General features: G+C 41.0%; 2 protein-coding genes across 3 annotated transcripts; one reads left to right on the forward strand and one right to left on the reverse strand.

Moving 5' to 3' along the window:
• Window positions 1-18: 18 nt before the first annotated feature.
• On the forward strand, window positions 19-16,171 carry daxx (death-domain associated protein). Its single transcript, XM_085445518.1, has 13 exons — window positions 19-350; window positions 1,755-2,013; window positions 3,145-3,594; window positions 3,910-4,041; window positions 4,180-4,296; window positions 5,745-5,976; window positions 6,188-6,357; window positions 9,051-9,192; window positions 9,852-10,021; window positions 12,673-12,814; window positions 13,363-13,897; window positions 14,779-14,905; window positions 15,899-16,171. The coding sequence occupies exons 2-13, from the start codon at window positions 1,771-1,773 to the stop codon at window positions 15,956-15,958; spliced, it is 2,520 nt and encodes an 839-aa protein (XP_085301644.1). The 5' UTR covers window positions 19-350; window positions 1,755-1,770; the 3' UTR covers window positions 15,959-16,171.
• On the reverse strand, window positions 16,053-23,236 carry LOC146682564 (uncharacterized). 2 transcript variants are annotated; one of them, XM_085445529.1, is made up of 3 exons: window positions 23,064-23,122; window positions 20,729-20,803; window positions 16,053-20,388 (listed from the first exon to the last, which is right to left on the reverse strand). In XM_085445529.1, the coding sequence occupies exons 2-3, from the start codon at window positions 20,751-20,753 to the stop codon at window positions 19,397-19,399; spliced, it is 1,017 nt and encodes a 338-aa protein (XP_085301655.1). In that variant the 5' UTR covers window positions 20,754-20,803; window positions 23,064-23,122; the 3' UTR covers window positions 16,053-19,396. The 2 variants fall into 2 exon arrangements, with proteins under 2 accessions (XP_085301655.1, XP_085301654.1); XM_085445528.1 differs by lacking the exon at window positions 20,729-20,803 and having other exon boundaries at window positions 23,064-23,236.
• Window positions 23,237-24,028: the final 792 nt, after the last annotated feature.

The raw sequence follows: 24,028 nt of genomic DNA on the forward strand, positions 1-24,028 counted from the left end.
ATCTGTCGTCCAATCAGAGGCGTTGATGTTGAGCGGAGTTTAGCGGGTACATTTTCGATCTCGATTCGATAGCACAGCTAAGTGAAGGGGCATTGTTTTGATGAAGAAGATCCAGTCTGATAAAAACGAACGAGATTAGAGGTTATCTCGGGTTTGTTTACCCGGTTCACGAGGCGATGAGAGCGTAACTCGACTTTTTTTCTGGCAGGTTATTTTTTTACTTAGAAAAGTCCGAATGCTAACTAGCCTCCAGAGCTAACGTCAGCTAAGTAACTGGAGTGTTGTGATGTCCTGCGGCGGTGCAACGTTTTCTTGTTTCGTTGTCAACTCCAGCGGCTCGTAAAGAACAGGTCGGTGTGTATCCTACTGTCGCATTATTACGGTGTGCGTGGGCGTGCTTTATTTAACCTTTTGTCTTAAGTTTTCCACCTGTAATGTGCTGTCTGTGTCATCGTGATTAGTTTCACTTTCATGTGTTTGGAAACTGCTATCTCCTGTTTGTTTTCCTATTTTCCGAGTAAACACAGCGGAACGATAACACTGATCAGCCGGCTTCTGTAGCCCTAAATGAAGCATCAAATTCACAAACTGTCGATGCTTCTGTGTTAATGCTGTAATATGGACGCAGGAGCCTGCCTTCCAGTTATTGAAGTTTAACTGATGATAGAAAATGGTGGCATGCAAATCACAGGTTCACACATCCTCAGGTGAATTGTCTAGGCAACGGGACATTGTTGAAAGCAGTCAACTGACATGACTTTGGAGACTTCTAAGACTTCTGAGGGCCACAGAATGTATTTTAGCAGTTATTCCAGAAATCCATTACCCAGCTTGGGAATTTGAGTGATCATGCCCCTGTTTTAGGAAGCTATTTGCTCAGATTAAACTGTTTTTTTTAATCCAGAGGTGCTTCATCTATTATCAGGTAACTATGCTGATCCACAGTAGGTTGTGTTAAAGAAGAGTAGCATACATGTATAAAACCAGTACCTACTGACCAATCAAACCGACCATCATTCTGATGCCCTGGTGAGCATCAGTAAAAAATATGGATTTTTATACTCACCTTTATTCCTGCTTTTTCCCTTTTCACTGCAAGCAATGTTTAAATTATTTCATTCCTTTATATGTGGGTGCAGCTGAAACTGTCTCACACACATCTGCACACTATAGTGTTTATTTTACAAACTAAAAAATTGTAATTATACTTCAGATCCTCCTGTGTCTTTATGGTGGAGCTGTGAAAGTGAGAGCTTTGTTAATGCGCACAAATGCATGTGTTCAGCTTTCATTCCTGACTTTAAATTGACTTTTTTGACATTGGAGGACTTTTCCACACATTAATGTAGCACTTTTGAAACATTTCCTCGTACAGACACACAGTAATTTCATCTGGCAGCTGTGGTGCTTTCAGCCTTACTGTGTGTTACTCTTCATTTTGTGTTCTGACATCATAGTTTGTAAAGGTAGCCACTCTGCAGTCATTAGACTTGTCTATGTTTCAGATCTTTCATGTGAATATGACCTGAAACTGGTTCTCTTTGAAACCAGATAAAAATATCCTGGGTTTGTTGAACTCTGTTCACAGAGCAGGTCCCTGCTTTGGTATTTAAATAATCAGAAGTGCCCACATGGCCAGAATTTGTCACCTTTTTTTGTGCCAATGTAAATATTGTACAGATCATGAAAACACTGAAGTTCTGATGCTTGTGTGTCATCCTGTTCTGGTCTCATTCTGCCTGTTTGTATTTTAGAAAGCCGGCGTTTTGAATGGCGGTGGCTCCTGCCTCGATGGCAGATAAAATCATTGTGCTTGATGAGGAAGGCGAAGAAGAAGAGAGTCCTCAGCCCTCCTCCTCTGCCTCCAAATCAAGCCCTGACCTTCAAGCCAAAAATGTCTCGCCGCTCAAAGCTCAGCTGCCAGTGCCCACACACATTACCCAGTCACCCTTCGCTACAGCGAAGAAGACCACGCAGTGTCTGCAGGCAGAGAATCAGAAGTTGTTCACTGAGGTGAGTTTATATGATGTTCCAAAGTTCATGACCAGAACTTAAAATAATGACATTTATGCAGAAGTATTTCATGTGTATCAGACTTCAGATTGCTCTAAGTGCTCAGTTTTTCTGTCTGGGTGACATTGACTTAAAATCTTATCTGTGTGTTTTTAGGCTAATTGTTGAAACATGATATATTTAAATGTTGACTTTTAAATTAAATTAACAAGTAAGATGATCCATGTTTCCCAAATAATACTGTGGGAAACTCAGTGGTGTCATCAGTTAGTTCCTCGTTGAACAGATCAACTCCACTCTTCTAGACTGCAGCTGGTGGTCTTTACCACACTGGGGGCCTGACCAGCCTGCCTGTAGGGGAAACACAGGAAGGTCCACAGCTTGCTGGTCACCAGTAACTCAGCTTTCAGAATAAGAGGGGATTGTATGGTGTTTAACCTGTTATATGTTGTCTCATAGTGATTCAGTAAATGCAAATTCCTGAGTACCGTCTAGTTTTGCAGAACATCGTTCCATGGAGTTTATCCCAGCATGAGGCGAAGTACATCCTACAGCTCTCCTCCACTGGGTGCAAAACAATTTTATTAAAACAGTCATTAAAAAAAAACACGTTTAGTATTTGAAAGTTGGTAAGACCATTTTTGTATATTTCATTTTGATATATAAAAAACAACAACTATAATAAAATAACAATAAAATAACAAAGAAGAAAAAACTATAATAAAAATAACATTCAATTATTATTTTTAATTTGGCTTGTATGACAGTCTCATTAATAGTGACGGTTTTTTGTGTTTGTTTAAGAAATGAACTGATGGGTGGGTGAGGTTGATTTAGTTGGAGAGTGTACTGTGAGAGGATATACCCACTAGCATTAAATATGTATGTAATATTAAACTTTAGATCTAAACTTCCTCATTTAAATTACCTACTTATTTGAAAATATACAGATACACCCTATAAAGTCAATCCTGGGCCACTTTATACTGCAGATTTGTGTTTGTGTTAAAAAAGCACTGAAACCAGTCTTGCAACATCTGTCTTTTTCACTCCCTTGTTGTTCTCTTTGGTTCCTTATCTGTCATACTTTCTACTTTATCTCATCCTTTTTTTCTGTTTTCTTCCCTCCAGTTTGTGGAGCACTGCAGGCCCCTCACAGAGGACTGCCCGGAGGTCTTGACCTTCCTCCAGACAAAGCACTCAAAGGCCTGCCCGGACTTCCTGTCATCAGTGGAGTTGAGGAACACTTTGGGACGATGTTTGACTCGCACTCAGGCCAACCGCTCTAAGACATTTGTCTACATCAATGAACTGTGTACTGTGCTCAAGCAGCATGCCATCAAGAAGAGGCAAACCCTCTTCAAGGTTGACCCTGGGCCTTCTACCTCAACGTCGAGTGATCTTCAGTCTACCTCCGTCACGCTCAAAAGTACAAGCAAGAGTAAAGGTAACCTGGACGAGGAGGAAGAAGGTGTGCAGCCGGCAGCAGATGAAGAGCAGCCTTCCACCTCAGGACAGCAAGCGAACAGAGAGGCAGACCGAGAAGAGGAGAGAAAAGCTAAAAGAGCCTCCAGGAAGCAGGTTAGTGTGGATTAGGTGTTGCTGTTGAATGAATCTTGGGATTATAATCAAAGTTTTATTTGTATACTGTATATTATATATACAGTTTTATTTGCACAGCACAATTTGCCTCAGTGTTTTTAAAATTACTTCAATACAGTCATTTTAAAAGGGAAAAAGAGTAAAGCAGATCAAAGCACACTGGTTAAGGCAGCCATTAAATATAAACTATTAAAAAAATGAAATATCCCTCCTTTTTTATTTTTCAGCAACAGTAAGGGTTTGACACTTTTGTAGGAAATGATCATTCATGTCTGTCCTGTGTGTTCCTCTCAGATAGCGTACCTGGAGAACCTGCTGAAGGTGTACAACGAGGAGATCTGCCGCCTGCAGCAGGCTGAGCTGAGTCTCACTGACATGGAAGCGGAGGACTCGTTATACATCCAGGAGCACAAACTCAAACGCAAGGTCAGCCTCCAATGTGGTGCAGCTCGGTGGCTTCCACTCTCTAATACAGACATTAAAGCTGTAAAAAGTAAATGTTTACGACAGCCTGTGTGGCAGCTGCTCACACCTCCCTCACGTGTCCTCCTCCTTTTTTTCCAGATGATGAAGATTTATGAAAAACTGTGTGAACTAAAGGGCTGCAGCACACTAACAGGCCGAGCCATTGAACAGAGAATCACCTACAAAAGCACTCGTTACCCTGAGATCAACAGGAGGGTGAGCTGCACGTTGTTGGGGCTACTTTCTAACCCGAGGGGTGGATTTTGACGCATCTGCAACAGAACCAGGCTTTTTTTGCATTAACTGCCTCATTGAAACCAAATACAGTTATGATGACTGTGGTTCTAAACTTTGTCTGTTAACTCTGGTTTTACACTTCAGTCTCTGCGCATGCTCACGTTTATGTGCTGCTTTACTCGTAGAAAATTCCATGCAGACATTATCAGCAGAAGGTTAAATGGCCGTAAAGAAATGTTAAAATCAAACAAAAAACATTAAACAGCAAAGGCAATGCCGTGTTTATACACTGTTGAAAAAACATGACAGTAAAAAAGCAAGGGGATGTCCAATAGTCCCGGTATAACACAAAGTCACTAAGGCCTCCTCATGTAACAGCTCGTCTCCCATGATCTCCTCCATACTTGAACCTATGCTGGGAGATGAAGCAAGCCTCCTTATGACTGCATGTGTGGATGTGACATCATGGAGAAGCTGGACTGCCTGTGCAGCCTGAAGGTGCTGCTTCAAGCTGCCACCAGTGACAAAAAGCAAAACTAGAGAAAAGTCATTAAGGATGAGGAGACGGTCTGTGGCACCACGTCCTAAACCCTCACATCTCAGTCAGCGTGTTCAGCAGTTTTATTTATACAGCGCCAAATCACAAAGACAACAGACAACCCTAACAATCATATGACCCACTGAGCAAGTGCTTTGGAGACAGTGGGATGAATGCTATAACTCAAGAATGCAGTGACGTAGGATTTTAACATTTTTATAATAGGTGAAGTTAATAGGAGGCTGAGTGGGAGCTCTGATGGCCGTTAGTATTTTTCCGATTGCCTGAAAAGATGCCTCTCCAGTCCTCCGGTTGACACTTTCATTTGAAATAAAGCAGTTGAAATGGATTCACATCTGGACTGATTGATATTCCTTAATTTAAATGACTTGATCTTACATTGCAGTGATTCAGTGTTCCCTTCATTCTTTGAACATTTGTTGTTCTGCTCTGTGTGCTCTCAGGACTGCTGTTTATTTTGAGCTCTTCTGAACTCTGTAGCATTTAAACTTGATTCTAATTCAGGTCTGATGCTGTCGTATAATCTAATGAAACATTTGGGTTACATTTTAGTTCGTGACTAATTCAGATTTACTGCTAAAATATTCTTGGTTAAACTGATAAGGTTTCTAATTTAACATTAACTGTGAGCATCAGTGTAAAAGATATTAGGCCACAGATCAGGACCAAGCATAAAAACATTATTGGTTTCTTGCTGCTATTAATGGTTTCTGTCTGAGGTTTCTGAACTATTTGAAGTTCTTTATAAAACACAAACTGGCAGAAACACACAGCGATCACACAGAAGAGATTTGTATCTGTGGTTATTTAATTTCATGGAGCTATATTTTCATTCGAGTTTTGTCCTCTGTGTTCCTCCCTTTGTCAGATCGAGCGTTTCATCAACAGTCCCGAGGTACGACAAAACCCTCCTGATTACCAGGACATCCTCCAGCAGGTGTTGCGTGCCAACGATCGCCACAACCTCTGCTTGACCAGGAAGCATATAAACCAGATCGCCCAGGAGGCGTTCAGAGAGACCGGGAGCCGCATACAGGACCGCCGTCACCTGGACCTCGTCTACAACTTTGGCTCTAGCCTCACCGACACCTATAAGCCTGGTAAGATAATAAAGAGAAATGCTGCTGCTCGTGCGGGGCTTCACTGTCTGACTGCACACTGAAGTGTTTCTACTCACAAATCTGATCGTCGATTTGAATTAAAATATGAATATTTGTTCATTAATTTACTTTAACGTTTGCTCCACACTTTCATTTCCTCACTGCTGACATTTTTGCTCTCATCCTCTTGTCTCTCCGCCTCCCTCTTTAGCCACAGACCCGGCTCTGAAGGACCCATCACTACTGAAGAAACTGCGGTTGAACCGAGAAGTTGCTCTAACTAGCCTGGAGGAGGTCATCAAGAAGTACGCTGTGAAACAGGACGACACGGAGGAGAAGGAGAGGAGCAAACGACTGCAAAAAGACAGGAAGGACAAAGAGGTAACAGAGGAACATCATCACAGTGATAGGTTTGTAGCTTAAACCTATTCGCTGGAACGTTGAAGACAATTTAATTACACAGCAAAGTAAGACACGAGTAGGCAAAGTTCTTTATGTTCCTCGTGCACGGGAGAGAACTGGACAAACGCCGTTCCTTCGCTTGACCCCAGTTGCTCTCGTCCGCTCCCCCGTAACACTGCTCTTTTATTGAGGTTACATGAATATACATAGGTTCATTAACATATGACGTCTACCTACACACAAAGAGTACCTTGCCTGTGCGTTGTGTAAGTAAGTGTGTGTGTGTGTGTGTGTGTGTGTGTGTGTGTGTGTGTGGGGTCAGAGTGTGACCCGATAAGCGACTTCCCTAAACCTGCTGGTCTGGAAGTCCAGCAGTTCATCTAAACAAAAGGCACTTAGACTAAAACAGACATAGCTACGTTTATCCTACCACAAAACAATAAAAGAAGGTACGACCTCTCCCATGCTCCCAGGATGTGGGTGTGAATGCCAGAGCACTCTGGAATGCACACAAGTCTTTGCAGATTATTAGCTATTAACACTATTAACTATGACATTGATTATAAAACTCTAAGCATATATGAGTAGATATTTATAAGCATAAATGACAATCAACAATATAAACCTGACACACAGCTGTTTGGTTTTATTTTTATGTGTGAAAACATTAGATTTTATGTCTTTCTGTTTTTCTGAGAGGTCGTTCTCCGTCACGATGGGAAAATATTCCTCTTCTTCTGCCCGTCTCCGCTGTGGTGTGCCCCAGGGCTCGGTACTGGGTCCTGTGTTGTTTTCTCTGTATATGTTGCCCTTGAGCTCCATTTTTGAAAAACACAATGTCTCTTTTCACTGTTACGCTGATGATATTCAAATCTACCTTCACCTGACTGGGGATGTTTTGTCCTCACCACATCCTCTGTTTGACTGTCTGAGTGATGTCAAGGACTGGTTATCACGTAACTTTCTTACTTTAAATGGAAAGAAGACAGAAATTATTGTTTTTGACCGAAATATGCCTCTGGGACAATTGACTGACACATTTGGGCCTGTTGCTAACTACCTTACTGATACTGCCAGGAATCTTGGAGTTTTCATGGATAGTTCCTTCAAACTTGACAAACGGGTCTCTACTGTGGTAAAAACTAGCTTTCATCAACTACGCCTAATCTCTAAGGCTAAACCCTACATACCACACAAAGATATGGAGAAACTCATTCATGCTTTCATTACGTCAAGTCTGGACTATTGTAACTCACTCTACTTGGGTCTACAATCTTCTCTTCTGCAGCGTCTGCAGCTGGTCCAGAATGCCGCAGCACGTCTCTTGACCGGCACTAGAAAGTTTGACTCTATCACCCCTGTTCTGAAAAATTTACACTGGCTTCCTATCAAATATCGAATTGATTTTAAAATTCTATTGTTTACTTATAAAATTTTAAACAATATGGCACCTGACTACTTAGCTGATCTCCTCTGTCTGTACAGCCCTCAGAGAGCACTAAGATCATCGGGCCAACTGCTCTTGGTGCAACCTAGGTCTCGGCTGAAGACCAGAGGAGACCGTGCCTTTGCCGTTGCTGCACCCAGGCTATGGAATACTCTCCCTCTTCATATTCGCGCGTCAGATTCCATTCAGTCTTTTAAATCACGTTTAAAAACGTATTTGTTTGATCTGGCATTTAAGGCGAATTAGGGTAATTTACATCTGGCTCTGTATTTAGATTATGTAATTATCTTATATTTTATATATTTGTAATTTATATTTTATTGTGATTTTATTTGTACTGCGATTTTACCGGAAAGCACTTTGGTGTACTTTGGTCTTAAAAATGTGCTATATAAATAAATTTTGATTGATTGATTGAACATCAGTCTGCTTTATTTCTTAAAAAGAATTAAGGTCAAAATTTGTGGTACATCTTGTGTATTGAATAGCAATATATTTTACAGTTTAATCTTATAAAGCAGAGGAAGAAAGTATTTTAATCACACAGGACTGTAAAAGTACCAAAGTAAAGAAGTAAAAATTTAACTCAGGTTTTACCTTTTCTATTTATTTATGTTCTGATGAGGTATGTTGGAGTTAATAAATAAAAAAATTGTCAATGTCAGTAAAATTTGCTGGCTCAGAAATATAAAATACATAGTGGGGAGGAAAAATTGTAATGTGACAAAGAAAAACATTTATAAACCTGTGAGTCGTGTTTGGGGGAAAACAAAGAAACTGGAGTGTTTATTTGTTTCACTTAATCCCAAAAGTTTTGTCTCATATTAATCTGAAATTATGAGACTATAAAAGATTTTAGTTTTGTGCTTGTTTGTGCGATCGTGCCTCAAGAGTTGGCAGTTTGTCTTGTAATCGGAAGGTTGCCGGTTCGAGCCCCGACTCTGTCGTTGTGTCCTTGGGCAAGACACTTCACCCATTGCCTACTGGTGGTGGTCAGAGGGCCCGGTGGCGCCAGTGTCCGGCAGCCTCGCCTCTGTCAGTGCGCCCCAGGGTGGCTGTGGCTACAATGTAGCTGCCATCACCAGTGTGTGAATGTGTGTGTGACTGGATGTAGTGTAAAGTGATTTGGGGTCCTTAGGGACTAAGTAAAGCTCTATACAAGTTCAGGCCTTTTACCATGTGTTTGTGTTCTGAATCTTGTTTAATTTCCTTTGCTGCGTTTCAGGGCCACACGTCAGGAAAAAAAGTGGAAACTGAAGAGATGAATGGCGTGTCTGAGGAGGAGGAGGAAGAGGATGAAGATGATGAATCCTCAGATCCAGACATAGAGGAAGAGATCCAGGCCAGCACTCAGCAGGATGGACCAGGTTAGACCAAATAAATGTGGTTATATTGAAGCAACATATTGGCTGACAAGCATCAAATTAGATATAAATCTAATTTCATTGTTCACCACAAAAGCTGCATGTATGTGTATCTGTTCACACAAATTATTTGTGCCACTCTGAAAACTAGTTCCTGTTGCCCACAAGACAGAGGGGCACATCACAGGCCTGACAACAGGATGTGTATCACTCCTCCTGTTGTCCACCTGGAGACGGTGTTTACATTGAAGGCTGCCTTTGGTGTTTTTTTTTGTCCAGCTGTAGCTGCGTCGTTGTTTTGACAGACACAGAAAAAACCCCACTTCACTCCAAACGAGCTTAATGCCACAAATCTCAAAAATTGCTGTTCTCGCAGCCATTTTCTCAAAACCTTCGTCTGTTACTAAGCAACCAAATGGTGTGTTGCCATATAATTTTGTGATAGGCTGACAAGGTGAATTTTTCCATGAATAGTAAAGGGCGTTGAAAAGCATGGTGTGAATTATCATAACTCTGGTGTTATTTGGCCTCTCAACACTAAAAACTGGAACGTAGTTGAAGTCTTCACTTTTAACACAAGTTAACAACTGAGGCTCAGCGAGGGTGCGTCTTGTTGCCACATTTTTGCTCTCATCCTCTTGTCTCTCCGCCTCCCTCTTTAGCCACAGACCCGGCTCTGAAGGACCCATCACTACTGAAGAAACTGCGGTCGAACCGAGAAGTTGCTCTAACTAGCCTGGAGGAGGTCATCAAGAAGTACGCTGTGAAACAGGACGACACGGAGGAGAAGGAGAGGAGCAAACGACTGCAAAAAGACAGGAAGGACAAAGAGGTAACAGAGGAACATCATCACAGTGATAGGTTTGTAGCTTAAACCTATTCGCTGGAACGTTGAAGACAATTTAATTACACAGCAAAGTAAGACACGAGTAGGCAAAGTTCTCTATGTTCGTCGTGCACGGGAGAGAACTGGACAAACGCCGTTCCTTCGCTTGACCCCAGTTGCTCTCGTCCGCTCCCCCGTAACACTGCTCTTTTATTGAGGTTACATGAATATACATAGGTTCATTAACATATGACGTCTACCTACACACAAAGAGTACCTTGCCTGTGCGTTGTGTAAGTGTGTGTGTGTGTGTGGGGTCAGAGTGTGACCCGATAAGCGACTTCCCTAAACCTGCTGGTCTGGAAGTCCAGCAGTTCATCTAAACAAAAGGCACTTAGACTAAAACAGACATAGCTACGTTTATCCTACCACAAAACAATAAAAGAAGGTACGACCTCTCCCATGCTCCCAGGATGTGGGTGTGAATGCCAGAGCACTCTGGAATGCACACAAGTCTTTGCAGACTATTAACTATTAACACTATTAACTATGACATTGATTATAAAACTCTAAGCATATATGAGTAGATATTTATAAGCATAAATGACAATCAACAATATAAACCTGACACACATTTTTATGTGTGAAAACATTAGATTTTATGTCTTTCTGTTTTTCTGAGAGGTCGTTCTCCGTCACGATGGGAAAATATTCCTCTTCTTCTGCCCGTCTCCGCTGTGGTGTGCCCCAGGGCTCGGTACTGGGTCCTGTGTTGTTTTCTCTGTATATGTTGCCCTTGAGCTCCATTTTTGAAAAACACAATGTCTCTTTTCACTGTTACGCTGATGATATTCAAATCTACCTTCACCTGACTGGGGATGCTTTATCCTCACCACATCCTCTGTTTGACTGTCTGAGTGATGTCAAGGACTGGTTATCACGTAACTTTCTTACTTTAAATGGAAAGAAGACAGAAATTATTGTTTTTGACCGAAATATGCCTCTGGGACAATTGACTGACACATTTGGGCCTGTTGCTAACTACCTTACTGATACTGCCAGGAATCTTGGAGTTTTCATGGATAGTTCCTTCAAACTTGACAAACGGGTCTCTACTGTGGTAAAAACTAGCTTTCATCAACTACGCCTAATCTCTAAGGCTAAACCCTACATACCACACAAAGATATGGAGAAACTCATTCATGCTTTCATTACGTCAAGTCTGGACTATTGTAACTCACTCTACTTGGGTCTACAATCTTCTCTTCTGCAGCGTCTGCAGCTGGTCCAGAATGCCGCAGCACGTCTCTTGACCGGCACTAGAAAGTTTGACTCTATCACCCCTGTTCTGAAAAATTTACACTGGCTTCCTATCAAATATCGAATTGATTTTAAAATTCTATTGTTTACTTATAAAATTTTAAACAATATGGCACCTGACTACTTAGCTGATCTCCTCTGTCTGTACAGCCCTCAGAGAGCACTAAGATCATCGGGCCAACTGCTCTTGGTGCAACCTAGGTCTCGGCTGAAGACCAGAGGAGACCGTGCCTTTGCCGTTGCTGCACCCAGGCTATGGAATACTCTCCCTCTTCATATTCGCGCGTCAGATTCCATTCAGTCTTTTAAATCACGTTTAAAAACGTATTTGTTTGATCTGGCATTTAAGGCGAATTAGGGTAATTTACATCTGGCTCTGTATTTAGATTATGTAATTATCTTATATTTTATATATTTGTAATTTATATTTTATTGTGATTTTATTTGTACTGCGATTTTACCGGAAAGCACTTTGGTGTACTTTGGTCTTAAAAATGTGCTATATAAATAAATTTTGATTGATTGATTGAACATCAGTCTGCTTTATTTCTTAAAAAGAATTAAGGTCAAAATTTGTGGTACATCTTGTGTATTGAATAGCAATATATTTTACAGTTTAATCTTATAAAGCAGAGGAAGAAAGTATTTTAATCACACAGGACTGTAAAAGTACCAAAGTAAAGAAGTAAAAATTTAACTCAGGTTTTACCTTTTCTATTTATTTATGTTCTGATGAGGTATGTTGGAGTTAATAAATAAAAAAATTGTCAATGTCAGTAAAATTTGCTGGCTCAGAAATATAAAATACATAGTGGGGAGGAAAAATTGTAATGTGACAAAGAAAAACATTTATAAACCTGTGAGTCGTGTTTGGGGGAAAACAAAGAAACTGGAGTGTTTATTTGTTTCACTTAATCCCAAAAGTTTTGTCTCATATTAATCTGAAATTATGAGACTATAAAAGATTTTAGTTTTGTGCTTGTTTGTGCGATCGTGCCTCAAGAGTTGGCAGTTTGTCTTGTAATCAGAAGGTTGCCGGTTCGAGCCCCGACTCTGTCGTTGTGTCCTTGGGCAAGACACTTCACCCATTGCCTACTGGTGGTGGTCAGAGGGCCCGGTGGCGCCAGTGTCCGGCAGCCTCGCCTCTGTCAGTGCGCCCCAGGGTGGCTGTGGCTACAATGTAGCTGCCATCACCAGTGTGTGAATGTGTGTGTGACTGGATGTAGTGTAAAGTGATTTGGGGTCCTTAGGGACTAAGTAAAGCTCTATACAAGTTCAGGCCTTTTACCATGTGTTTGTGTTCTGAATCTTGTTTAATTTCCTTTGCTGCGTTTCAGGGCCACACGTCAGGAAAAAAAGTGGAAACTGAAGAGATGAATGGCGTGTCTGAGGAGGAGGAGGAAGAGGATGAAGATGATGAATCCTCAGATCCAGACATAGAGGAAGAGATCCAGGCCAGCACTCAGCAGGATGGACCAGGTTAGACCAAATAAATGTGGTTATATTGAAGCAACATATTGGCTGACAAGCATCAAATTAGATATAAATCTAATTTCATTGTTCACCACAAAAGCTGCATGTATAGAACACAGGAGTTTGCATCTAGGTAACTGCCCTCTGCGGTCTGTACCAGGATCTAAATATTCTTATTTTATGAAAACATAACTGAGTTTCTGAGATTTTAAGACACCGCTAGGACTGCTGCAAAGGTTAGCCACACTGTGCTGATAATGTGTAACGTATGATTTAATCATTGAACAGAATGATTAACAATTTAATGTGACTCATAAACACACAGAGAATTCATACAGACAATGTTTAAACTCATCCGTCAGATTGGGCTCAATTAAAGACTGTTTTTCTTCCCTTTAGGCTGTTATTTAGTCTGTTTTTTTTCTCCCTTTTAAACAACGAATACATTCATACAGTCAAATAAGTGTTATCAGATTTCAAAAACTGTGACCAGATGAAGGGGGCAGAGATAAGAGAAGAAAATATTTATGTGCCTTTTTTGCTTCTTTCTTTAGATGAAGAAGACAACGAGGAAGACGACATTAACGAGGTGGAACAAGCGAGCGAAGGCACCAACAAGGAGGATCAGAACGATGATCAGATTGCACACGTTTCTGCAGGCGAAGAAGGAAGCTTGAAAGATGAGGACGAGCAGGTTACGAGTCCTGCTTCTGATGAGACAAAGTCCCAGATCTCGCCGCTGTCTGATATCCCCTCCCCCGCAGAAAGCCCCAGCCAATCAGAGCCCATGCAGACTGATGACCAGAGGACGTTATCGAATGGTGACCACAAGAGCTTACAGGAACCTGCAGATTCTTCCAGTCATGAGTCAGTCGTCCTGTCAAACTACAACCAAGGCAAAACGGGCCTCACAGCAGCAGCCAATGGGAAAGCATCTCCGTCATCGCCAGAAGACGGCGTGGAAAGGTGCGGCACGCAGACAAGCAATGGCACGTCTCCACCGCCCAGCCCCAGAACCACGAGGAGCCAGAAGAGGAAGTGGGAGGAAAGGAACTCGCAGAGTAGAAAGAACCTAATCATCCACGACAGGTGAGGCTGTCGCTGAGAGGTCAGGAGTCCACGATGAAAATGTGTTTGTGAGATAATTAATAATACAAACAAACAAATAATGACTTATTTCTCAAAGTCAATGTGAATGTATTTGATGCTCTTTAGCTTTGTAACTTTTATAACTGTTCAGAAGGCAGAAGCAGGTGTTATAATGTGTTTATAGTAATATTTAAAACTGTAGGAGAGCAGCATGGAGGCCTGCTGCTCTCAGGAGGAACAGTTTTACGCCTCCACCGTGAAAAGCTGATGAGGCTTTGTTTCCACTCTGCCGGGCGGCGTGAACACGATAGTTCAAGATCGACGCAACGGAGCATTTTCAATTTGAAACCATCAGTGCGTCTACTGGGACGCTGAGGCCTTTCACCTTTTGAATACGATGAACTTAAATAGTTTTAATAAACAGAATGTGAAAGGTTTGACTAGTTTTTAATTAAATAACCAAATTTGTGTCAGGATGAGAAATTCAGGCTTAATTAAACTTCTTGGTGGTGATTTGACCTCAGAATAAGTGTGGCAGTGTGCAAACACTCATGTTTAATTACCAGTGAGGTAACAGTTGAACTGGAAATTAATAATGGTATCCTAAGACGAGCTCTAAAATCATTTCTCTTGCTTGTATCAAGAGTTACCATCATTTCTGTTGTGTTCATCACTTCATAATCTGAGACTCTCACTGACTGTGTCTAATAGACGAGGCTGCATTGAAATGTGTGACTTCTTTGAAAATGTCCAGTTATCGAAAATCCTGCTCTCATTTAAATTGTAGTTTCAGCTCTTTGAACTTGAGTTCATGGTTTTATTTCTCTGGGTTCATTTATTCTCTGTATGTTTGTTGATCTTGGCTCTTTCATTCTCCTCAGTGATGCGGACATCCCTCTGGATATGGGCGTTGTGAGCTGCAACTCTCCAGAGACCACTCGAGCAAACACGCCAACGCAGGAAGTGGTCAGCAGCTCGCAGTCGACACCGCCACCGAAGAAAAACAAGGTGGGGCAAATAGAGTCATACCAGAGGAGCTGAGTTTCAGGATAGAAACGATGCAGTGAGGACGACACTTTGAATAAAACACCTCACGTGTCTGAATTTACAGTTATTTTGTCATTTTGACAAACTGTATCAACACAATGGACCTAAAATAACACACAAAAATAAAACCTCAAAGTGGTGAAAAGTGAAATAGGTTTTGCAAAATATATTTAAATGTTTAACAAATCATTTTTATAGCTTGAAGTCTAAATATACATACATGTAAAAAAAAAAAAAAATTTCTTTTACAAATTTTGTAAACAGGTTTATCCAACTACTTACATTCAGAAGTGTGTATCTGTTCACACAAATTATTTGTGCCACTCTGAAAACTAGTTCCTGTTGCCCACAAGACAGAGGGGCACATCACAGGCCTGACAACAGGATGTGTATCACTCCTCCTGTTGTCCACCTGGAGACGGTGTTTACATTGAAGGCTGCCTTTGGTGTTTTTTTTGTCCAGCTGTAGCTGCGTCGTTGTTTTGACAGACACACAGAAAAAACCCCACTTCACTCCAAACGAGCTTAATGCCACAAATCTCAAAAATTGCTGTTCTCGCAGCCATTTTCTCAAAACTTTTGTCTGTTACTAAGCAACCAAATGGTGTGTTGCCATATAATTTTGTGATAGGCTGACAAGGTGAATTTTTCCATGAATAGTAAAGGGCGTTGAAAAGCATGGCGTGAATTATCATAACTCTGGTGTTATTTGGCCTCTCAACACTAAAAACTGGAACGTAGTTGAAGTCTTCACTTTTAACACAAGTTAACAACTGAGGCTCAGCGAGGGTGCGTCTTGTTGCCACGTCACCTTAAATTGGTCATGTGATGTGGGCACACCGGTACGTCTGTCAACAGCATCAACATGTTTTTAAAGATGTTTTTATTCTGCTGATACTCCGAGTGTTTCTCCAGAAGAGTAAATACTTTATGCTGCTGTCTGTGTGATTGCAGGTCAACGTGGCGACACAGTGTGACCCAGATGAGATCATCGTCCTGTCAGACTCAGATTAACCTTTAACCTCAGAACTCTGACTAGTCATTTACAGCAGAGGAAGTCTGAGGTTTGAAGCAAATAAAAGCCAACACAACTGTTTTTGTAAAGAACTGGAATGAAATGTTTGTGATTCAATGTGTATAAACGCCAGCTGAGGCAGCAGGTTCTGGGATGCCCCTGCTGTGCACTACAGAATAAAGTTTTCATTTGATCCGAGCAGGGAAACTCGAGCTGACGCTGACCTCGGCTGCTTCTTGCACTTTGGGTACAGAAACTAACCGCCACTCATTGTGTCGCTAAAAATAGTGAAATACATTCTGTTTTTTTACTCCTCTGAAGCTGAAAATACTTCACTGGGATTCTTTTTACTCGACCTGAACGCTGATTTGTGGTTGGTGTGTTTTTAGGTAACAATCAGTGCCTGATTAAAATTGAACTGAGCAGTCAGACGTGAGGCCCAGATGTTGAATTTCACTGGACATGGCTGCTCTGGCAAACTTCCAGTTTGTTTACATTTTTATATTTCAAATCTGTTTTCTTGACAGAGCAGGCGGTGAGGTGATGTTCTCTATTAAAGTCCTTCTATTGATGATGTTTTATTTGCTGCTATTTATGATCTGAGCGAGCTGTGCTGCGGTTTCAGTTGCAGCAACGACAACAGGAAAACATTTACACTGCTTAGATGTTTCCTCTCACAATTTCGATTCAAAATGAATTCGGTTAAAAGGTTTAAAATAAAGTAATTTACCTACTGAGGCAGGTGCTGGTGAGGCTGCAGGAACAGCTACAGGAACGGAAACGCTGAAAGTTCTCTTAGCAAACCCCACAAAAAAACAATCCCCCACCCCCCCAAAAAACTAGCAACAAAGATTTCCTGCTTAAACATGTTGTTGTGCTGCATCACTCACAGGAGACAAAAGCATTAATCTGAACTAACCAAATCACTTTTGAGTCATTTGTGGGACTTTTGTTGATTTAAAAACTAAAACACACCAGTGAGCCACAATTTTCAACCTTTTGAGGATTTTAAAATAATGCTACACTCACAGAATGTATTAATCCTCGTCTGAAAAGTAGTTCTAAACAAATCCGCTCCTCCTTTTGGAGTAGCGTATGCTGAAAACTACATGCCCAGCTGTTTTAAGAAATAACTGCATATTTATGAGCCTCATTTCCAGCCGTCTCTAATCATAACCAGCAGTAAAGCGCAGGAAGTTATGACGCGTACCGCTTGTCGAGGGGTCTGTTGACACTGAAATATAAATAACAGCAGTCTTATCTTTAAAGCAGTCAAATTTCATCCCAAGACAGACGAACTCTACCTCTGCCCACAAGTGTGCGTAAAAGATGGATGTAGTCGACATCATCCATTTGTTCCTTAAGTCCTCATATGTCGAGCTGAATGTTTTGGCGAGGTCACGCTGAACCCCCTTTAGGTACTGACCTGTCAATCATGAAGTAGGCCTGTTTTTCACCGGGTGCATTTGTTTGTCCTCGTTTTTCTAACGAGGATCATAATTTACTAAATAAACGTCAAATTCAAGAAGACCCAAAAGCAGCGACTGAGGCCATAAAGTCTTAACAGCTCATAGGTCGATGCAGATTTCTATAGGCTGACATCTTTGCAAGTAATCGCTCCCTGCTGGCCGTTAGAAAGATTACATGGTGCTTCCACGCTGGCTTTACTGTTATTATACAGTAATAACAGTCTGAGCGCCTCTGCGGGATAACCACGTTCTTTCTTCCTGCTGCCAAAGCTCACCTCAGCCAAAACTAAACATGAACACAAAGATCACTGCAGGTCTGGTGACTCTGCGTTTGGGTCCTTTTAGAGATCCTGAACACCTTTAATTATAAATACATTCTGTACTTTATTCAAGGTTTGTTTTGTGTTTTTGTTCTCGTGTCGGTGCACTGGGCATTGCGAAAAATTGAGAAATACTTTTTAAAAACCTTTGTTGGGTTGTTTTTTTGTTTGCTTTATGCAGGCTTGGAGTTCAATTGTTTTTCTTTCTTTTCTTTTTTTGTAGTAGCAGATCGCCTCACAGGTGAAACGATGATATTTTGGGGTAAAAGCTCTTTTCAGAGTTAATAAAATGCCTGGAATGTTACCTTTGCTGCGATCTATTAGACCTCATTTATGCAGAGGAACGTTTCGTCATTCACTATGAATTTGTTCTTTTTTTTTTTTCATTTTTGATATTAAAATAAATACTTTTGTCATAAAAGACTCTGCTTCTGATTTTTACTTGTAGAATTAAAATATTTTAATGTCAGTTTTTCAAAAGCTGCAGATTGGTTTGTATGTCTTTCTTTCAGGTACTTTATCAGCTGGTTTATGTCATGGCGTTAGCTCAAACCCACAGATGTTGCTTCATGTTGTTTGCCCCTTGAATAATTTACAAAAATCAGAATGTTCCATTTAGTCTTTAACAGCTTCACTTAATTATGAACGCAGTGCAAATAATTGTTCTGTATAATGTTTCAGAGGAGTGGTGTAATATTCAATGTAAGAAACAAATTATTAAATTATTATTAAATTATTAACGTAAAGCAGCAGAAAAAACATGAAAAGAAAGATCGAGAGACAAACGTCTTCTCCTGGACAGGTGAGCTGCTTCCTTTTCCCATGATGCCTATTGTTACACCCTACTTAAAAGCAAGGTTGTATCTGGGGTGGGGTGTGACACAAAGTGAAAAGAAAACTATTAACTGCCACAAAGTTAACGTGGCAGTTAAAACTATTTCACAACCAAACGACCCAATGAGGCCCAAAATCCACTGTGGTTCACAATTATCTCTGTAAAGGCACACCTTTTTTGCCCGAACCACTGTAGCACATCCCAGAGAAAAGCAAAGGAAAAGGGGGCGTGGCATTTTGAGGCGGCAGTCTTGATGCAGTGCTGACGAGCTGCACCACATCTCAGCTGCAGCTTGTGAGGCAGACCTGGAACACAGGAGGAGGAGAAAGAGCTCTCTCACACGGGGAGACCCCCGGTCAGCGACCAAAACACCTATCAACAAACTTATCTTTGCTGTATGTGGCTAATAGCTTAGCATTCTGCTAACTATGATCACTAGAGTCTCGAGCTTCACTTGTACAGAGACGCCAATAATAAAGTTTTTCCTCAGCTGGTTTCTCGCCATGTGGGGAAAATCGATTTAAAACATGAACATGTTGGTGGTGCGCAGAGAACTTCTGTTTCAGATGGAGTTTTGTCCTCACCATCACTGTGAGGAAAAATTATATCTCAGGATGTGAAAAAATAACACAATTTAGTTTCATCTTTAGGAGAAAAGTGAGGGAGCCGGACCCTAGATAAAGTGTCTCAGGTACATGGATGCAACGAGTCAGTCATACGAGGTAGTGGTGTAGCTGGTGGACGGTTTTGTGTCTATGTTAAAATGAGACCAAACCTACACCCTGTTTAGCTCCTGGTTGATTCGGAGCTTCATCAGTCTGCGGAGCAGCTGATGTTCTTTCCTGTGATAAATGACTTTCTCACGTGAGTCGTCATGTGCTTTTTCACATGTGTGACGTTATAAAATCTTTCCCCACACAGCGAGGAGCTGAAGGCTTTCTCTTCAGCGTGACTCTTCAGATGCTGTTTGAGACTCCGGCTGTGAGTAAATCTTCTCCCACACTTGGAGCAGCTAAAAGCTTTTTGTCCCGTGTGGATCAACATGTGAGAATTGAGGTCAGCGTTGCGGCCGAATGTTTTGCTGCACCTGGAGCAGCTGTAGGGTTTTTCTCCCGTGTGGATGCACAGGTGTTGTTTCAGATTCCCGCTGTGTGTGAACGTTTTACTGCAGAACTTGCAGCTGAATGGTTTCTCCCCCGTGTGAGTCCTCCGGTGGTTTATTAGCGTTGTCTTGTCTTTAAAGCTTCGTCCACACTCAGAGCAGCTGAACGGTTTCTTTTCCGTGTGAATCCCCATGTGTCTCTGCAGGTTTCCACTGTCCACAAATCTTTTTCCACACTGAGAGCAGCTGACAGGTTTCTCTCCTGTGTGGGTTCTCAGGTGTCTGCTCAGATTTCTGCTGTGACCAAATTTTCTCCCACAGACAGAGCAGCTGAATGGTTTCTCATCAGCATCACCTGATGCCCGAGGCACTGCAGGTTCACGGCTCTGCTCACACTCATCAGAATCACTGACGTCTGTGTCTGAAGAGCCTGAAGTTTTCCCGTCAGGCTGTAGATCTGGATCAGGCTCTGGTCCTCCCACAGAGTCACTGACCTCCTCAGTCCGTCTGTGATAAAGCTGTAAGGATTCAGGTTTCTCTTCACCCTCCTCACTCTTCACAGGGGCAGGGCTGGAAGTGAGCTGGGCGATGACAACCTCCTCCTGTTCGTCTTTAATGTCTGGGTCCTCCCGGTCCACACTGGAGCTCCACTCCTGCTCCTCTTTTTCACCAATGACCACTTTTTGGACACCCAGAGGTAAACCTGAAACACAAACATTAATATTGAGTTCATTTTGTCCTGAAACCAGAAAATTTTCACAAAGTGACAGTTACTTTTTGTGGATAATGAACATATTTTTACATGACCATGACAATTAATATGACTTTTAGGGGTATATATATATATATATATATATATAGCTCGTATTTATTCAGGACTTGTTTTCAGTTGATCAGCTTTTCTCCTGTCTCCTCACCTGCTCTGTGCGCTGGTGGGAGGAGCTAAGTGGAGGTGACATACCATCAGAGAGAAGCTAGCGTCATGCTAGTGTTAGCTTATCATCAGCAGCGAATCTGTTTCCAGCAGCAGCAATAAAACTCACCTTCTTTTCTCGGTTCCAGTTCCATCTTTAAATCAACTTCCGGTGGTTCACAGTGTCGGGCCACCTATATGTGTACTTTTAAGCAAAAAACGACACAGTAGGAGTAGGTATTGATTTATAAATACTACTGTGTTTATAAACTAAGCTGTAGTGTTTGCACAAACCAAACACTAAATAAGAACTCATCACTGTGCAATAGACATTTAGCGGAACCTAGCTAGTTCTATCTAACTGTCTGTATGTCTCTAACTAACTTGGCAGCCTGTTCTCTTTGTCTTGATAATACTTTCTTTAACGATTGAAGACATTTTGGGGTCAACGTAAAAGAAAGGCAGATGTGAAATGTAAAATTTAGGTCAGAGGTTAAATGTGACAAGGTTTCTATTTATTGACAACAAACACTTCCAAGAGTCATAGTTTCTGAGTTATAAGGCTTTTTGTCAGTTGTTTGTCAGTCCTTTAAGAGTCTCTAAAAAAGCCGATGTTTCAAGACTTCCCCCGTGTCTTTAGACATGTTTTAGGTTTCATATCTTTCAATATCAAAACCAATCCTACAATGTCAGTAGGTAATGAATCAGTAAAACATTGTGTCTTTTACAACAGGATAGCAGTGTGTTCACCCTGCAGTGTTTAGTCATAAAGTACATTTTTGTTATGTCCTGTCCAGCTTTTGAAGGACATATTTTGCTCATCATTAGGCAAGATTAATTTATATTTTCTGAGCTATTAACTGGAATTACAGGTTCTAGAACAAAGTTGTAGTTTATTTTGTGAATACAGCAAAGCAAAAATGTGCTCAGTGTCACTCTTCAAAACACCAGGAGGAAATATTTAACAAATTAACCAAGTCAAAAAAGTAAGCTCTGTGCAGTTTGGAAAGGCCCAGAGCCAAAACATTTGTCACTAACTGAGAGAATCATCACACAGATGCTACAGGCAGGACCTTTCAAAATAAAGCTCCAAGTGGCAGCACTACCAGGTAATCCAAACTCAAAGAGATTCTAAGAGTCAGAACAGGTTCATTAAACATTGAAAGAGATTAAATAATTTTAATTATTTTCTATTAAATAAAGAATCAAAAAACCTGATAGTCTGTCATCATCAGTCCACCTGACAGGTGTCTGACTGCAGTTCCTGACCCAAGCGCCCATAAATAACAAGTAAGGAGAGAGAATGTGCTGGTTTCTCAGTGAAAAACTACATTTTTTCAGTAAAATAAATGAATAAAAGCCTCCACCAGGACCTTTGAGCGTGACGAAATATTTTATGGAAGAAAAGAATCTACACCAGGAGACCCCAGAGGAGCGGACACTGAGGAGTACACGCCCTTCACCTTCAGCTACAGGGACTAGCTGCTACTGGCAACTGTTGTCCGGATTCAGTGATTCACCTGCTTATTACTAGGGGTGGGTTTTTATAATCAATTTATCAATTAAAATCGATTCTGGCTTGGATAACGTGAAATCGATTCATTAAAATCCTGAATCGATTTTTTAATATAAATTTATTTTGCCCGAAATGCCAGAATCTCACGTGAAACCTCACAAAATTTCAACAACCACCAAACAGCTAAGACAGTAAATGAGAGCAGAAACACGGATTCTGCACAAAGATGTAAACACACAGCGCGGAATCGTGGATCGAATCGATTCTTTCCACGTAGCACTCTTAATTCTTATTCTCATGTATATCTCATGCACATATCTTTCTACGTAGCACTTTTAATTCTTATTCCTACTTTTATTTTTTCATGTCTATTTAAGTGCTATTTATGACACTATGTTTGCACTGAAGCACCGCAGCAATTTCCTAATGTTGTAAACCTGCTCAACATTTGGCAATAAACCCCTTTCTGATTCTGATTCTGATTCTGATTCGGGACCTTGTGAATCGGAAACGAATCGATTCTAGAAATGAGTGACGATACCCAGCCCTAGTTATTACTCAGTTATTTGATTACAGGTGCTTCATACGGTCTTGTTAATGTTTTATTTGTTTACATGTTTAGATGTGTGAACGAAGCTGTTTGCATGACCTTTGGCCTCTGAGAAAAACATCTTTACAAAAACCGAGTCGCCGTTTGTATTCTTTTTTATTTTTTAATTTAATGCATGTTGATCATTTATTTATTTATTTTTACAAAAAAAAACTCGTGGTATTTAGTCAAGGGTTTTGTTTTTGGCGATCAGCTTTTCTCCTGTCTCCTCACCTGCTCTGCGCGCTGGTGGGAGGAGCTAAGTGGAGGTGACATACCATCAGAGAGGACCTAGCGCGATGCTAGCGTTAGCTTATCAGCATCAGTGACTCCGTTTCCAGTAACGGGGAGTAAACTCACCTTCGTTTCTCGGCTCCAGTTCCGTCTTTAAGTCAACGTCCGGTGGTTGACAGTGTCGGTCCAGCTCAGCTCTGTCCACAGAACCGGACTTTGGAGGACTTTCTGGATCCATCTGCTAACCGAGCGCATAATCAAGTCCACTAAAATAAGCGCTGCCACTTCCGGGAAACATTTCAAAATGAAATGATAACAAGCAGACAGATTTACTTCCGATATGCTCCATCAAAATAATTTTTTTTATTTTGGAGTCAATCCCTTAGGTAAATTACTTTTACCTAAATGCAAAAGTCATATTTGCTCCACTCTAGCATCTACAGTCCTGTCCTATTACACTGCAGTGCTCCACTACCTGGTTTAGTCACTCGGGTAGGTAAATCAGAATCCCTAAATGTTCCTCTGACACAATGAGATAGAGAGTCACACATTTCACCACTCTACCACACACAGAAACCATAATTCAAGTGAAAAATAATATGATTTTTGCAAATGTAATGAAAGTTTTTTTGCGTTTGTTAGTGTCCAAGAATAATTCAGAGTGAACAATCAGAGATTTCAATCTAATCCACCCATTTTAGGGCGAATTCTTTAGTTATCAAACATGAGGCAAAGGCTCGGGCGTTAAAGGAATTAAAGAACAAAGCATCTGTGACAAAGCAGATAAGATGAAAAACATCGAAACATTATTTATTAATTAATATTATTTCAGTGTCTTCATCACATAGAGGCAGCTCACCAATTCATTCAGCCCTTAAAGTAGCATTATTCAGTACACATACTAGAAAATCACATTGCTACTACACCGACCTGCACACAATGCAAACTGGTAATAGAGTTGTTTTGAATGGATCGTTAATATAACACCACTTGACAGCCCCACATGCGTGGCACTGTGTAAAAACTGATAAAAGCAGAGCCATTGTGGTAATGACACAATGAGAAAGTAAAAATTATGTGGGATGTTGTGA

This window comes from Copadichromis virginalis, linkage group LG22, assembly GCF_057382275.1.
Source record: "Copadichromis virginalis isolate Kocher_CV1m ecotype Utaka linkage group LG22, C_Virginalis_male_GT1.1, whole genome shotgun sequence".
Lineage (NCBI taxonomy): Eukaryota > Metazoa > Chordata > Actinopteri > Cichliformes > Cichlidae > Copadichromis > Copadichromis virginalis.